Source organism: Brassica napus, chromosome A6 (genome assembly GCF_020379485.1).
Source record: "Brassica napus cultivar Da-Ae chromosome A6, Da-Ae, whole genome shotgun sequence".
Taxonomy (NCBI): domain Eukaryota; kingdom Viridiplantae; phylum Streptophyta; class Magnoliopsida; order Brassicales; family Brassicaceae; genus Brassica; species Brassica napus.
In genome coordinates this window covers 7,489,116-7,504,385 of record NC_063439.1, presented here as the reverse complement: position 1 = coordinate 7,504,385, position 15,270 = coordinate 7,489,116, and the positions used below count along the sequence as shown (strand labels likewise).

The window sequence follows — 15,270 nt, the reverse complement described above, 5'->3', positions numbered from 1 at the left end:
ATTTTTCACTAAAAAAAGACCGCTTATCTCCATAATGTAACATTACTATTTTGTAAAAAAAACATTTTATATAATTTTGAAAATAATAAATAATATATAAACATACAACATAAAAAATGGAAATACTACATTAAACATATGTAAGATTATCATTTTACATTTAAAAATAACAATAATATGTAAACATACAACATAAAAAAATGGAAAAACTACATTAAACATATGTAATATTACCATTTTTCACTAAAAAAACAGCTTATCTCCATAATATAACATTACAATTTTATAAAAAAAGAAAAAAAAACATAAATATAACTATTTGACTATTTGTCCAAGTTCTTCTATTAAACATTGCCGTTTTACATTAAAAATGAAAAAAATACATTAAGATTTAAACATCTATCTTAAAATATTAAATATAGATATTAACTAAATATAAAGTATAATAAAGAGAAATACTCAATATATAGAAAAATAAATAATAATTAAATATTATAAATATATAAATATACGAATTATATATACAATAATAAGTAAATGCATAATTTTTTAAAAATGGAAAGAGTACATTAAATATTAAACATCTATCTTAAAATGTAAAATATAGATATTAAGTAAATAGAAAGTATAAGAAAAATAAATACACAACTTAAAAACAATGGAAAAAGTATATTAAGATTTAAACATCTATCTTAAAATGTAAAATATAGATATTACGCAAATAGAAAGTATAAGAAAAGGAAATACACAATTTAAAAAAATGGAAAAAGTACATTAGTATTTAAACATCTAACTTAAAATGTAAATGGCCCTTGCATATGTTGTTTGAGATTGTACGCTTCAGTATATAGAGCATATACCGAAAAATTAAATATTTTCGTAGGGGTTAACACATAGATTTTGAGAAAAATTCAAAAATATGAAAATTTTGTTTTAACGCATAGTTGCATCCTTCACTAACATATGATGAAGGTCAAAGAGGTTTGAAACTTTTGTTGTCTCTCTTTCTCTAAAAAATAGCAATTTTATAGTGGTTAGTCAACCAATTTAGGGAGTGTTATGAAATTTTAATTTTTGATCTTACTTTAGAATTTTTTTAGAATTTTTACCTTTTAATGAATGTCATTTTTGTGACTTTCTCCTTCTAGTGCCATTTTTGAGACAAGAACTCAAAATGTGCTATTATTGACAATTGCCGTTTTTAGAATTTTTAATTTTTATGTTTTTCTGAATTTTGAATTTTTTTTTAATTTTGTTTTGAATTTTTTATAGTTTTTTCTAATTTCATTAGAAATTCGGTCCAAAAGAAGCTGCATGACAACATGGACTGAATGTATCTGCAGAGCTTCTACTATGTAGGGTTTATGAGACGTCTCCGTTCATAAGATTTATATATATGTTGAGAAAAAATGAATATTTATTTTGGTAAAATAAAAAAAAAGGAATATATATGTACAAAGGAAAAAATGAATATTTTATTTTTAAATGAATATTTTTATTTTTCACTTAATTACATTTACATTCACTTATTAGTTTCCTTTTTTTTAAAATGAATATATGTACAAAGGAAAAAAATGAATATTTTATTTTTTACTTAATTACATTTACCATTTTTTTATTAGTTTCCTTTTTCACTTCATTTATTTTTGCATAAGATATATATGTAACGTTAACTGTTCTTCACGTGTTTTCCCTTTCATATTTTACAGTTCTATGTCATGTGGGATGTTTACATCCCTTATATATTATTTGAGAATCATTGCAACATTTTTTTGTAGTCACGTGTCATCACTAGAGTGATTCTTAGAATCTTTAGAGAAATAGGTAGATCCATCTAAATATATAATAAGCTTTTTATTAAACCATAATAAATATATTATTAATGTGCTTCATTATTTCCTTAAATAAGATTACGGAATTTCCTAATGTAGCTAAAGTATATATGACAATTAATTATTTTGAATAATAAAGATTTGATTAAAATAAGTACGTATTATAATTATATTTGTTTAATTTTAAGCTACTAAAATAAATTAAACAATCATAGTAACCATATAATAAAAATTAAAAAATTATTTATATATATTATATTTTGAATTTTTTAAAACGAGTATAAATTACTAAAACTGTTAAAAGTTTCATATTCAAATTTTGTGATCTATGATTTAAAACTTTTGTTATGACATGATACAAATAATTAAAAAAATAATATAAGTTGAAAGTCCCATTTAATAAGTATCAAAAATAAAAGATATATAAATATATGTATCATTTTAAATTAAACTATATGTCAAATAAAAATACATAAATATCTTAATGTTGAAATTTACTTTGAACATGTTTTTGATAAAAAAATTTGAAAAAATATAGACAACTTAATTTTTAAAATATTATAAATTACTTAAATCATTAATCCCACAGTGGAAATTTTGTTATCACTAATTTAGACTTTTTGCTATAACAGAAACAAATGATAAAACAAATATGAGCAAAAAACATCATCTAATATATATTAATATTAAAATATACTATATATATGTTACTATCATTTAAATTTAATTATATATCCTATCAAATAGAAAAAATATTTTTTCGATTTATAAAATTTATTTATATGTTCGCACCAATTTAAGTATATAAGTAGTAGATAATGACTTTTTAATTATTCAATATATATTTATTATTTCATAATATGTTATAAACATATAATATATAAAATAATTTATATATATAATGTTCATTCCGCGTAAGGCGTGGATCTTAACCTAGTTATTAATATTTACTATACTTTTATTAATGTTTTTTTTAAGAAAAGACATGAAACTTTGACTAATGTTTTCTCGAGGTTAATCAAAGTAATTTCAATTTGATAACATTTTTTTTTGTAAAAGCATTTTATGTATTATTCGTAATATTATTTCATTTCATACAAAATATAATATCTAATGATATTATTTAATATTTTATTTAGTGTTCATCACAACAACAAATGCCAGACACACAGTCTCCACTTATCAGACCTTTTTTGGTATGACAATACGGCCAACACTTTCCTTTGTCGTCACATGGACCATAGCACACATTATACTTTACTCCGAAATCTATTAGAATAGTAAGAAATAATAAAATATTAAAATTATGCAGGAATGAAGACTTTAGCATAACTAAAAATTAAATTTTAATGTAGTACCTGAAACAATATCGGTGCAGCGAACAATTGACATCGCGAAAAAAAGAGTGAAAACAAATGCGATTAATATATATTTTTTGGAGAGACTCATTTTGTAGGATGTTTTATAAATTGTTTGAGAGTTCTATTATATTTTAGACTGGCTTATATATATATATATAAACATAAACTTGCATTAATTATATTTTTGTAAAGAAAATCTTTCAATTAATTTTCTGAGATTATAGTCAAAATAATATAAAAGTGCATGATTCATTTACCTAAGCATATAAACATAAACTTGCATTAATTATATTTTCGTAAGGAAATCTTTCAATTAATTTTATGAGATTATAGTTAAAATAATATAAAAGTGCATGATTCATTTACCTAAGCATATACACATAAACTTGCATTATTTATATTTTTGTAAGAAAATCTTTCAATTAATATTCTGAGATTATAGTCAAAATAATATAAAAGTGCATGATTCTTTTACCTAAGCATATGAATATTAGTGTGAAAGTTTTATTTTCTTTCAGATTGCCTTGTCAAGATATAATTTGTTTACTAGGTTAAAATCCGCGCCTTGCGCGGGATGAAATTATATATATAAATTATTTTATATATTATATGTTTATAACATATTATGAAATGATAAATATATAATGAATAAAAAGTCATTATCTACTACTTATATAATTAAATTGGTGCGAACATATAAATAAATTTTATAAATCAATTTTTTTTTTCTATTTGATATGATATATAATTAAATTTAAATGATAGTAACATATTTGGTATATTTTAATATTAATATTTATTAGATGATGCTTTTTGCTCATATTTTTTTTTATCATTTGTATCTGTTATAGCAAAAAATCTAAATTAGTGATGACAAAATTTTCACTATGGAATTAATGGTTTAAGTAATTTATAATATTTAAAAAAATTAAGTTGTCAATATTTTTTCAAAATTTTTATCAAACAAATGTTCCAAGTAAATTTCAAAATTAAGATATTTATGTATTTTTATATGGCATATAGTTTAATTTAAAATGATACATATATTTATATATCTTTTATTTTTGATACTTATTAAATGAGACTTTCAACTTATATTATTTTTTAATTATTTGTATTATGTCATAACAAAAGTTTTAAATCATAGATCACAAAATTTGAATGTGAAACTTTTAACAGTTTTAGTAATTTATACTCGTTTTAAAAAATTCAAAATATAATATATAAATATTTTTTTTAATTTTTATTATATGGTTACTATGATTGTTTAATTTATTTTAATAGCTTAAAATTAAAAAAAATATAATTATAATACACACTTATTTTTATCAAATCCTAATTATTCAAAATCATTAATTGTCATATATACTTTAGCCACATTAGACAATTCCGTAATCTTATTTAAGGAAATAATGAAGCATATTAATAATGTATTTATTGTGGTTTAATAAAAAGCTTATTATATATTTTGATGGACCAACCTATTTCTCTAAGGATTCTAAAAAATCATTCTAATGATGACATGTGGCTACAAAAAAATGTTGCAATGCTTCTCAAATAATATATATGGGATGGGATTGAAACAGATTTTTCAAAATGTAATAGATATAATTAAAATTGTTATTATGGACTAAATGTGATTTTTCGTGAGTTAGGGTTACACCATTAGAGACGTGATTCAAGGTTCCACCACAATCTTTTAAATCAGCCATTAGAGAGACTGAGATGCAGAAGTCTGTGTGACGATTCAGTTGTTTTGGTTTCGATTAAGTCCTTTCATTCTGGAACTCCTTGAAATCAAATATACGTTTGGAGTCTCTATGTCGGTCTTCTTCATGTCGTTTCGTTTTTGATTCATCTGTTACGTAACCGGATTAGCTGAATCGTCGCCATTAACAACGTTTTTATTCCTTGGATCCACACTACCCACGATTTCTCATTCAACACTTCTTATCTCTCTCTCAGGTGGTGAAACTTCAGTGCTTCACCTATAAAAAGGTATGTCTTCTTCCCATAAACATCATCCTCACGAATCATATTACAATAGAAACTTTGTTCTTAGTATAATGGGTAACTCATCTACCATTTTTTCTGATCTGAAGTCCGGACGTTGTTCATCCACTGTGGAGGTCCAGCGTCTGTTGGGATTCACGGCGTTGAGGAGTTTCTAAGCTGAACGGTATTAAAAAATCAACCGACGGAGGAAAACCAGGCTTAGATAATGGCGTCAGTCTCCAAAGTGATATCTCTTTTCGGCAGATCTTAAACTAGACAACGAGCTTCCGGGGCGACAAAAACTGGAGGTGGATTAAGAGATTGGAAACAAATAAGATAGGAATAGAAGCAACATTCATAGCCGTTGTGTTAAAGATACAGAAAACAGAGCAGTACGGTTGATCTGCATCTAGGATTTATTTCCCGGCACCAGTCCATCAGCGTCCTCCTTAATCACACAACCACAATCAGACAACAAAAAAAACGCTTTGTCTTCTACAGCTAATGGAAGAGCCACAACCAGTCGTCAACGATAAACTTCGCACTGTAACCACCTGTCTCATATGCGAAGTCGTTCATGTCTTCTCATAAATGTTACACCAAGAGCAACCAGATATCATCAGGATTCGTGATCACTAACACTTCGTCTCAGGTCTCGGGTTCGAGGGGTAAGCCTCTGTTTTAATATCAGTTTTAGTGAAAGAGAAGTATTATATCGATCCAATAGGTGTACTCATCTTCGTGCCAATAAAAAGGTTAGTAACTTAATATCCCAAACTAATCTTTATTATTAAATCTAAATCTTAGAGCATCTCTAACCCATAGCTATTTTCACCTCTATAATAGCATTTACAGGTAAAATTGTTCTAACCCACCTCTATTTCTTCCTCTATAATAGAGATCTCTATTTTTTTCTCTATTTATAGAGGAAGAAATAGCATTCTTCTATTTTTTACTCTACATTTAGAGATTGCTATTTTAGAGGAATACATTGGAACATATCTCATCTCTATTATAGAATTCTTCTATTTTAGAGGTGAAAATAGCAAAATACATTAGAGACTTAAACAATCATATTGTTTCATACATGGTAATTTGAAAAAAACAAGAAATCTAGAATGAAAAGAGTGACCATGGTTCCTGCCGTAAGCAGCAATGAAATAATTGTTTCATCCTCAGTTAGTCTTCCACATTCGTTTTTGATCTTTTGATATTATTGTCTCTTTGTTTTGTCTGTATAGGAATGCTTAATAGATTCGATTTCCTATTTCTATTATAAGTTTATTGGCTTTATTATATTTTGATGATTCTATTGCTCACGAGGACTGCGAGAGATGAGAGAGATTGGTGACAAATATACACATTGATTGTGCTTCGAGGTCGTCTTTTCCTAATGCTACATCTTGGACACATTTTCTATATTAACAAAGACCATGTAGCTAGCCAAAACTTTCTTGAAAAGTAAGTATTTGTCTCAAGATTTTACAAGAAGCCAATTATCATACTAACTTCCCTTGCCTTTGACCATTTATATTCAACAGGAAGTGCGTCAATAAGGAGGGCTCAATTTGTTCTGCAACCAAATATGGGGGTATCCAGAAATTTGAAAGTCTAAAGAGCTTAATGCATACGTACTAATTTCATAGCCACAGAGCTCACTATAACTCATCCCCTGCTTTGTAAGTCATTTACATCTCCCCTCTTATATTTTTTTAGTGTGCTGGGAGATGATAATATGCTGGTGATGACATGCTTGGAGCTGACGCGGTGAAAATTAACCCTACTGATGGGTTTATAATTGGATCCCCTGAGAAAACAGCTGAGAGAGATGCTGCTGGAATGCTTGACGGAACTGCTGTGGAGTCTGCTCTTCCACCTATTGAACCTGCCTCAGGTGGATCACAACAGCTGAGAATGGACCATTAATGGAGGAGAAGCAGAAAGGGAAATGTCCATGCATTACTCAACGTCAATGAAAAATACTATATCTTAAAATATCTTAAAAAGCATCTTTGCATATGTTGTTTGAGATTTATTTTATAATTAAAACTCATTTTTACACATAAGTTTAAGTTAATATTTGCATTTTATAGTTATGGTACATAGATGAATTATTATAAACTTTGTACTTAGGATTAGATAAAATACTATATCTAAACGTTTAAACTGAACACAACCCGAAATAAAAAACTGAATGAAAAGTAAAAAGAAATGAAAGTCAAATACACCAATCGAGTCAATGACAACATTATACATGTTATTATGTAATAATTTAATGTTTCATTAAATAATTCTTTAAAATTTTATTTTGTTAGGATTTTTTTTTAAAAGGAAAAAAATATATTTTACAATTAAAAATATAATATTAAATACTCTTTTACAATTTTGTTTAAGATTTTATAAAAAGAAAATTATTATCATATAACCTATTACAATTATCTTCTCTGTAGAAGTTTAGAAAAAATAAATTGCTATCAACTAATTATTTTTAGTTACTAATAAAGAAAATTTACATTTCATATCAATACTAATTTTACACTTTTTTGTTAATTAAATCATTTTTTTATCATGGTCATCATCAAATACTTCCTTAAAAATATTATCAAATAATTTTTTACAATTTTCTTTTGGCTAAAACTTAAAAATATGATACAATTTTTTTGTTTTAGGATTTTTTATATATATAAGAAAAAAACTATCAAATATTCTTGTACAGTTTTTTAGGATTTTAGAAAAGGAAATTAATATTACATAATCTTTTACAATTATATTTTATCTAGGACTTAGAAAAATAAAATTAGTATCAAATAATTATTTCCAGTAAATATTAACTATTTTTAAAAGTTGCCATTGATGTCAAAAAAAAAAATTGCCATTTTCAAAATTCATTTTTTTCCAGTATCACTAATATTTTTTTACAAATTTTCTTGTTAACTAAATATATTTTTACTATCATGTTTATCATTAGTTTTTATAAGTATAAATTACTATTAAATAAAATTTTACAATTCTTTCTGGTCAGCATTTTTATAAAGAAAAAATTCTTAATTGGTTAAGATTAGAAAACAATTTATTTTATAAATCTTTTTTATTTAAGATTTTAGGAAAAAAAGAAATTATTTTGAAGAACCAAATTTTATAAGACATTTAATAACCTTAAGGCCTAAAATGTATGTTACCCAATGGTCTAAATTAATGCTGGGCCGAGTTGATTAAAGAAAATGAACAAGCAACGATGTTTCGCGTGCCACACTGTCACCTATATCCTTTTTAAAAGAAATAAAATAATTAGGTGGGCCCCTCAAAGCTTAATCATCGGGCTGACAGAGCAAATTTTGACCGTTACAATTACATTTTTTCAAAAATATCTTTTTTTCCTTAATTTTTGTTGTTGTCTATCTTCTTGGATCCAAAAACAAAGACTGAAAATAGCAATTTATCATCAACAACACTTTCAAAGCTTCGGGGTTTTGACCAACACACTCTCCACAGTCTAACCAACAGCGATTCATCAGTCTCTCTAAAAGATCCCAAAGTGAAAAAGGAAAAGAGAAGGAAGAACAATGCCTGTATCGACCCGATCCAAGGCGATGATGAATCACGAGCAAAGCAGGCGGCAAGAATACACGAATCCACATCAAGGGCTTAAGGAAAAGATGAGAGCTTTGACTCTCTTGTACGAGCAGCAAAAGCGAGCCTCTTTCTCTCTCAGGAACAACCCTAACCATCTTCACCACTCCCCAAAACCCCAAGATCTGAGGTTTAAGCCTCCCGAGATGCTCGATTCTTGCAAGAAACTTCATAAAGATCCAAACTTTGCCGACGATGAGACCAAGGAGAACAATGTAGCCGACGCAGATCGGGTTTTTGGTACCAACACGGCTCCGGTTAAGTCTTCTACTGTGATTAGAAAGCTCTCGATGGGTAACGGAGCTGAGAAAGGTGAAAACTTTGAGGCTTGTGGTGGGAGTAGGATCATGGTGTTTGTTAGGCTTAGACCAATGGGGAAGAAGGAAAGAGAGAACGGGTCAAGATGCTGCGTCAAGGTTTTGAACAAAAGAGATGTTTATCTAACGGAGTTCACTAACGATAACGACTACTTAAGGCTTAAGAGGCTCCGTGTTCGTCATTTCACGTTTGATTCTTCTTTTCCTGAGACCACAACACAACGAGAAGTCTATTCCACCACGTAAGTGTATCTCAAACATAATGTCTACATGCTGCGAGTACTTAAGGTTGTGTGTGTTTCCTTTACAGAACAGGAGATCTGTTGGAAGCAGTGCTTGAAGGAAGGAACGGTTCTGTGTTCTGCTACGGTGCTACGGGAGCAGGCAAGACTTATACAATGCTGGGGACGGTGGAGAATCCAGGTGTGATGGTTTTAGCGATTAAAGACTTGTTTGCTAAGGTTAGAGAGAGGAGTTTAGATGGGAACCATACTGTTCATCTGTCTTATCTTGAAGTCTATAATGAAACCGTTAGAGACTTGCTTTCTCCTGGTAGACCTCTCATTCTCCGTGAAGATAAACAGGTACACATAAAAAAAACTTTATGTTTTGAACATAAACACAATGGTTTCATTCATTAGCTTTGCTGTTCTTTGAATGTGATCAATAATTAGGGAATTGTGGCAGCTGGTCTCACTCAGTACAGAGCTTATTCCACAGATGAGGTTTTGTATTCTAATCTTTGAATGTTTTTGAGAATCAAATGTTAAGCAAAGCTAAAACTTATTAAGTTATGGTTCATTGCAGGTTATGGCTTTGCTCCAAAGGGGAAACCAAAACAGAACCACTGAGCCAACTCGTTGCAATGAGACATCTTCACGCTCACACGCCATCCTTCAGGTTAATAATATCACATCTTCCTCATATCTCACATTGCGCAAAATGATAGTATCTTAATGAATATAACATCTTCTTTAGGTTGTAGTGGAGTATAAGACTAGAGATGCTTCCATGAATGTCATCAGCCGAGTTGGGAAGCTGTCTCTCATTGATCTTGCAGGATCAGAGAGAGCTATAGCAACTGATCAAAGGACGCTTAGATCTCTCGAAGGAGCCAACATAAACAGATCGCTTCTTGCGTTAAGTAGCTGCATCAACGCGCTTGTGGAAGGGAAGAAACACATTCCTTACAGAAACTCAAAGCTGACACAGCTGCTCAAAGACTCGCTAGGCGGTTCGTGTAACACGGTGATGATTGCTAATATAAGTCCAAGCAATCATTCTTTTGGTGAGACGCAGAACACTCTCCATTGGGCAGATCGAGCTAAGGAGATTCGTGTGAAGGGATGTGAAGTAAATGAAGAGGTGGTGGTTCAAGTGAGTGAAGGGCCTGATCAGGCCAAGCTAGTGTTGGAGCTTCAGGAAGAGAACCGTGAGCTGCGTGTAAAGCTCGTGGAACAGGAGCAGAAGGTTTTGACTCTTGAAGCAGAGACCATAGCAGCTGCTAACAACAACATATCTCCAACACCTCCATCAATCTCATCTCTAATGACTCCACCATCAGCATTAACAGCTCAGCAGAAGAAGAAACCGAGGCACTCGTTGTTATCAGGGACATGTTTCACACCAGAATCATCCAAAAGGAGAAAAGCAGAAGATGCAGTGAAGGAGCTTCAGCTGACTGTCAAGGCACTGAAGATGGAGATGGAGAGAATGAAGAGGGAACATGTGGTGCAGATGAAGAAGCAAAAGGAAGAGCTGATGAAAGAACTGTGTAGTAAAAAGAGCGAGAAAACTCCAGAGAGAGGCAAAGAGACAACAACAAGGAGGATTGTGACGAGAGGGAGCTTGAGACCAAAGGAGAGAGAGAAGGAGCTGATAAAAAGTCCTAGTCATAGGTTTGCATCTCCAGCTGCAGCAGCTAAAAAGAGAAGCTTTTGGGACATAACCGTAGCTAATAGTCCTTCGTTGGATAGAAGGAAAACGAGAAGCCATGTGCTTCCTGTTAATCAAGAAGCTCCTTCAATGCTGCTTCAGGTAAACTTTACTAACAAACTTGCTCAACAAGATTCTGTGATTCACTAATATATGTGTTGTTTTGGTTTTTTTTTGGTGTAGCCGGGGTTTGCTCGTCCAAGGACAACAACAACAACAACAACACAAAAGAAGCATTAACACACGAGTTTAAAAAGACTGATCAGATTCAGATGTTATCAAGTGTTTTTGTTTTTCTTGTCTGTTTCATCCACTGTTTGCTTAGCATCTGTATTCTATAGAAACAAAAAACACAATAATTTGTTTTTTTACTAATTTATTTTTACAATTCTTTTCATCAGTTGTACTTCATGACTCTCATTGTTATGTTTAGTCAAAAGAAAATGGAGAGATCATGTTTTGTTTGAGAGTCTGAGACTACTTACTCGTGATTGTAGAGTACAGTGTGGCTTCCCCAACTTGAACATAAGCTTAACTTAGAAGCCCATATTATATTTTAAACTCATATTAGGCCCATTGGACTTATTCTAACACATATTAGGCCCATTAGGGTTTCTTGGCTAGTTATCGTCCTTATATTTAAAAGCCATCTAGGGTTTACGCCTCTCTGAAGTTCGTTTGTCACAGAGAAAAAGAAGAGAGAAAAAAGATGCCGGCGGCGAAGCAGAGGACCCCGAAAGTTAGCCGTAACCCTGATCTGATCAGGGGTGTAGGCAAATACTCTCGCTCGCAAATGTACCACAAGAGAGGTTTGTGGGCAATTAAGGCCAAGAACGGCGGCGTTTTCCCTCGTCACGACGCTAAGTCCAAAGTGGAAGCTCCCGTTGAGAAGCCGCCTAAGTTTTATCCGGCTGAAGACGTTAAGAAGCCGCTCGCTAACAGACGCAAACCTAAGCCTACCAAGCTCAAGTAAATCCATTTTCTTGCATTTAGTGTTTTTTTAATTAAGTTCAAGGGGGAAATGTAAATGTTTGGTTGGTTCCGACAGATTTTTGAGTTAGAATAGATTTGTCGGGAATGTGAGAGATGTGTTAGTGTTTGTTGAAATGTAGATTTCATTGAGATTTGCAAAGTTTGAAACTTTATGCTATTTTGGTATTGATGGTGTTGTTGTGTATGTGCTTGCAGAGCAAGCATAACTCCAGGAACTGTGTTGATCATCCTTGCTGGTAGATTCAAGGGAAAGAGAGTTGTCTTCCTCAAGCAACTTGCTTCTGGTTTGCTTTTGGTTACAGGTGGGTAGCAGTGTTTTGTTTGGATGTGTTTGGTTGTTCAAGTTCGAAACTTTGTTCATGTAGTCTTGGTCTTTTTGTTTGTTTCCTTCTTTCAGGACCATTCAAGATCAATGGTGTGCCATTGAGACGTGTTAACCAGTCCTATGTGATCGGAACCTCCACCAAGGTTGACATTTCTGGAGTCAGCATTGAGAAGTTCGATGACAAGTACTTCGGAAAGGTTGCTGAGAAGAAAACCAAGAAAGGAGAAGGCGAGTTCTTTGAAGCAGATAAAGAGGTATTTAACATCACCTTAGCAAACATAAACACTCTTATGAATCTGAGTATCTAACTTGCTCTAGCCTTAAAATCAATGATGTTATCTGCAGGTGAAGAAAGAGATCCCACAGGAGAAGAAAGAAGACCAGAAGACCGTGGATGCAGCTCTTATCAAAGCCATTGAAGCAGTGCCAGAGCTCAAGACTTACCTCGGCGCCAGGTTCTCATTGTCACAAGGAATGAAACCCCATGAGCTTGTTTTCTAGATTTCATCATCGTATCTTGTTTCCCATCATATCACATTTCAAGAATCTGTTTTCCCCTGAGTTTTGGTTCTCTTTTAAATTAAAAAGACTATTTTCTCTGATTTATATATCAATAGTCAACAATTATCAATTCTAAGAAATGAAAAAAAAAAACATAAAGAAAATGGATCATCATGAATTAATCTTTAAACCGAAATATTCAACAGCAGATTTAGCCATAATTGAAGCAAATTCACCAAAGCTTATAACGCCATCACCGTTTGTGTCAGCTTCTTGGATCATCTCCGTTAGTTCTCTGTACGTCAACGGTTGTCCCATCTTAGCCATGGCTCCAGCCAATTCAGCCGCGCTGATGAATCCGTTACCATCTCTGTCAAACGATTTGAAAATGTTCATTAACTGCTCGGAGTTGATAAGGACCTCTTCGTTCAGGTCAGGAAGAATGGCGCCCACAAGCTCGTCAAACTCGACGAAACCATTGCCGTTTGCGTCCATACTTGCTAACAAAAGGTGGATTTGGTCGCCTGTAGGTTTCAGACCAAGGGACCTGAGAAGCGCCGCGAGTTCTAAGATGGTTAGGCTTCCATCTCCGTCCATGTCGAACCGGTTGAATATGTCTTGTAATTGTCTTAGCTGACCTTCCATTGTTCTGTTTTTTCTTCGGGAACACAAACTCCAAATCGATCAATCAATTTGTCCAGGAGAGAGGTTAATGATGATTAACGAGAGGAGATTAAGATCGATTTAAATTATGAAATTGTTTTGTATGTGATAATGTTTTCTTTGTGGCATTAGTTAATTGTTACTGATAAAAATAGGAAATAAAAAACCAAGAATTTCTTTCTATACATCTTGTCCTAAGGAAGCAACGTATAATTAGAAATGTGACATGTTTAATACTTGCGAACTGTGAATAAGTTCATGATGATAGGTTCGAAACAAACATTACATTGTCCTAAGAAACCAAAAGATAATTAACAAAAAAACAAACAGAGAAAAGAAAACAAGACACAAATGAACATAAAGTGATCATGCAGAATCACTTTTCTTAGCTGTTTGATTGTTACGACGAGCACAGCAACCGCAAGAATAGACGGTGATTAGGAGAATGAGGAGACAGATGTTGAAAACAAGAAGATGCCTCCACTTCTCTCTTATGTTCGCTAACACACCCGCTTTGCATGCGTTGCAGTTAAAGCACAACTCCGTTTGCACGTTGCTCCACGTACTGCAGTCACCGTTGTTGGTTGCAACCGCCGTTTCGTTTTTGGCCGGCGGTGTCCAAAACGTCGCGTTTCTGAACGTAAAGTTGCAATCTGACGGTGGCTTACAACAACCGGACTGCGAGAAACATCAAGTATTATTAATACGAAAATGAAGGAGGTTTTTTTCATGTATTATGGTAATAAAATTACATAAAACACTATTAAACAGAACGATGCATAAAAACTCTTTAAGGTTTGTATAAAAACTCTTAACGTTTCAAATAGAAAATATAAATGTATATACCTGGATGGGAGACAAGTTCTTGTGATAAAACGCATCAGCGATCTGACTAACACGACCATCACTCAAATCATCACAAACGCTAGCCTCGGCCAAGCAAGACCTTATACCAACCCATCTCTTCCCACCAACAAAGCTGTTAAGCCAAGTCGAGAAATCCACTGTCCGGTACTCTCTATACCCTCGACCAGAAACCACATGACCGGCTCCTTTGTTAGTCACAAAGAAGAGAAACACCGAGAAAACCATCAACGCAGCAATGCCCGCAAACAATATGATCAGGTAAGAGACCATGGCGAGATTCTCCTTGAAGCAAGATCCTATCACTCCGATTAAAGACACCAAGAAGAGGACGATCCCGGTCGTGAGAACTGGTGCACGTATCGCTGATTCACAGTCGGTCACGTCTTGGTGAACGAACATGTAAATGGAGTAGCCTATGGCTGATACGCCCACTAACATCACCAACGTGTTGGCTAAACCCACCACGAAATTGCTTAGTCTAAACATTTGTGATTTTCTTTTCTCCCAGAGAGGTTTGCTTTTGGAATTTGATAGTTATGTTTTGTAACGTTTTAGTGTGTGTGTGGAGTTGTGGTTATTATGGGACAGAGTGAACGGTTGATTTTTGAGGTAGTGGGGGATATTAGTGGAGATTATTACTTTGTGCCATTAGAATTAGAGAACGTGTGGGGGTTAAAGAAGATTCTCTAGTTTAGAGAGGAGTTAATAGTGAATTAGATTTGACAATGACGAATTGACTATCTAGAGACTATAGTATTTTAGACTAAAAATAAGTTTATTTTTAGATAGATAGATGAATATATAAATTAGAACTAAAGGTTATTTTTGTTAAATATATGTTTTTGATATTG

General features: G+C 32.1%; 3 protein-coding genes and 1 long non-coding RNA gene across 5 annotated transcripts; 3 read left to right on the top strand and 1 right to left on the bottom strand.

Moving 5' to 3' along the window:
* The first annotated feature begins 4,804 nt into the window (after positions 1–4,804).
* LOC125610246 lies at positions 4,805–7,278 on the top strand. 2 transcript variants are annotated; one of them, XR_007340271.1, is made up of 3 exons: positions 4,805–5,191; positions 5,296–6,649; positions 6,730–7,278. It is a non-coding gene; the product is annotated as an uncharacterized LOC125610246 (long non-coding RNA). The 2 variants fall into 2 exon arrangements; XR_007340272.1 differs by lacking the exon at positions 4,805–5,191 and having other exon boundaries at positions 5,211–6,649.
* Positions 7,279–8,440: 1,162 nt separating this feature from the next.
* Positions 8,441–11,537, top strand: LOC106346912 (kinesin-like protein KIN-8A). Its single transcript, XM_013786375.3, has 6 exons — positions 8,441–9,377; positions 9,446–9,719; positions 9,810–9,860; positions 9,943–10,035; positions 10,114–11,172; positions 11,254–11,537. Exons 1-6 carry the CDS (start codon positions 8,752–8,754, stop codon positions 11,308–11,310), a joined length of 2,160 nt encoding a protein of 719 aa, XP_013641829.2. The 5' UTR covers positions 8,441–8,751; the 3' UTR covers positions 11,311–11,537.
* A 178-nt stretch (positions 11,538–11,715) lies between these two features.
* On the top strand, positions 11,716–12,994 carry LOC106346911 (60S ribosomal protein L6-1-like). The gene is made up of 4 exons (XM_013786374.3): positions 11,716–12,039; positions 12,259–12,365; positions 12,461–12,642; positions 12,734–12,994. The coding sequence occupies exons 1-4, from the start codon at positions 11,780–11,782 to the stop codon at positions 12,887–12,889; spliced, it is 705 nt and encodes a 234-aa protein (XP_013641828.2). The 5' UTR covers positions 11,716–11,779; the 3' UTR covers positions 12,890–12,994.
* Positions 12,995–13,034: 40 nt separating this feature from the next.
* On the bottom strand, positions 13,035–15,266 carry LOC106351437 (tetraspanin-11). Its single transcript, XM_013791240.3, has 3 exons — positions 14,399–15,266; positions 13,927–14,230; positions 13,035–13,542 (listed from the first exon to the last, which is right to left on the bottom strand). Exons 1-3 carry the CDS (start codon positions 14,903–14,905, stop codon positions 13,061–13,063), a joined length of 1,293 nt encoding a protein of 430 aa, XP_013646694.2. The 5' UTR covers positions 14,906–15,266; the 3' UTR covers positions 13,035–13,060.
* Positions 15,267–15,270: the final 4 nt, after the last annotated feature.

Coding starts and splice junctions, on each gene's coding strand:
- LOC106346911 (XM_013786374.3), top strand. CDS start 11,780: ATGCCGGCGGCGAAGCAGAGGACCCCGAAAGTTAGCCGTAACCCTGAT. Junction 12,366..12,460: donor TGGTTTGCTTTTGGTTACAG/GTGGGTAGCAGT, acceptor TCCTTCTTTCAG/GACCATTCAAGATCAATGGT. Junction 12,643..12,733: donor TCTTTGAAGCAGATAAAGAG/GTATTTAACATC, acceptor TGTTATCTGCAG/GTGAAGAAAGAGATCCCACA.
- LOC106351437 (XM_013791240.3), bottom strand. CDS start 14,905: ATGTTTAGACTAAGCAATTTCGTGGTGGGTTTAGCCAACACGTTGGTG. Junction 14,231..14,398: donor AGAACTTGTCTCCCATCCAG/GTATATACATTT, acceptor TGTTTCTCGCAG/TCCGGTTGTTGTAAGCCACC. Junction 13,543..13,926: donor AACAGCTAAGAAAAGTGATT/CTGCATGATCAC, acceptor CCCGAAGAAAAA/ACAGAACAATGGAAGGTCAG.
- LOC106346912 (XM_013786375.3), top strand. CDS start 8,752: ATGCCTGTATCGACCCGATCCAAGGCGATGATGAATCACGAGCAAAGC. Junction 9,378..9,445: donor CGAGAAGTCTATTCCACCAC/GTAAGTGTATCT, acceptor TTTCCTTTACAG/AACAGGAGATCTGTTGGAAG. Junction 11,173..11,253: donor CTCCTTCAATGCTGCTTCAG/GTAAACTTTACT, acceptor TTTTTGGTGTAG/CCGGGGTTTGCTCGTCCAAG.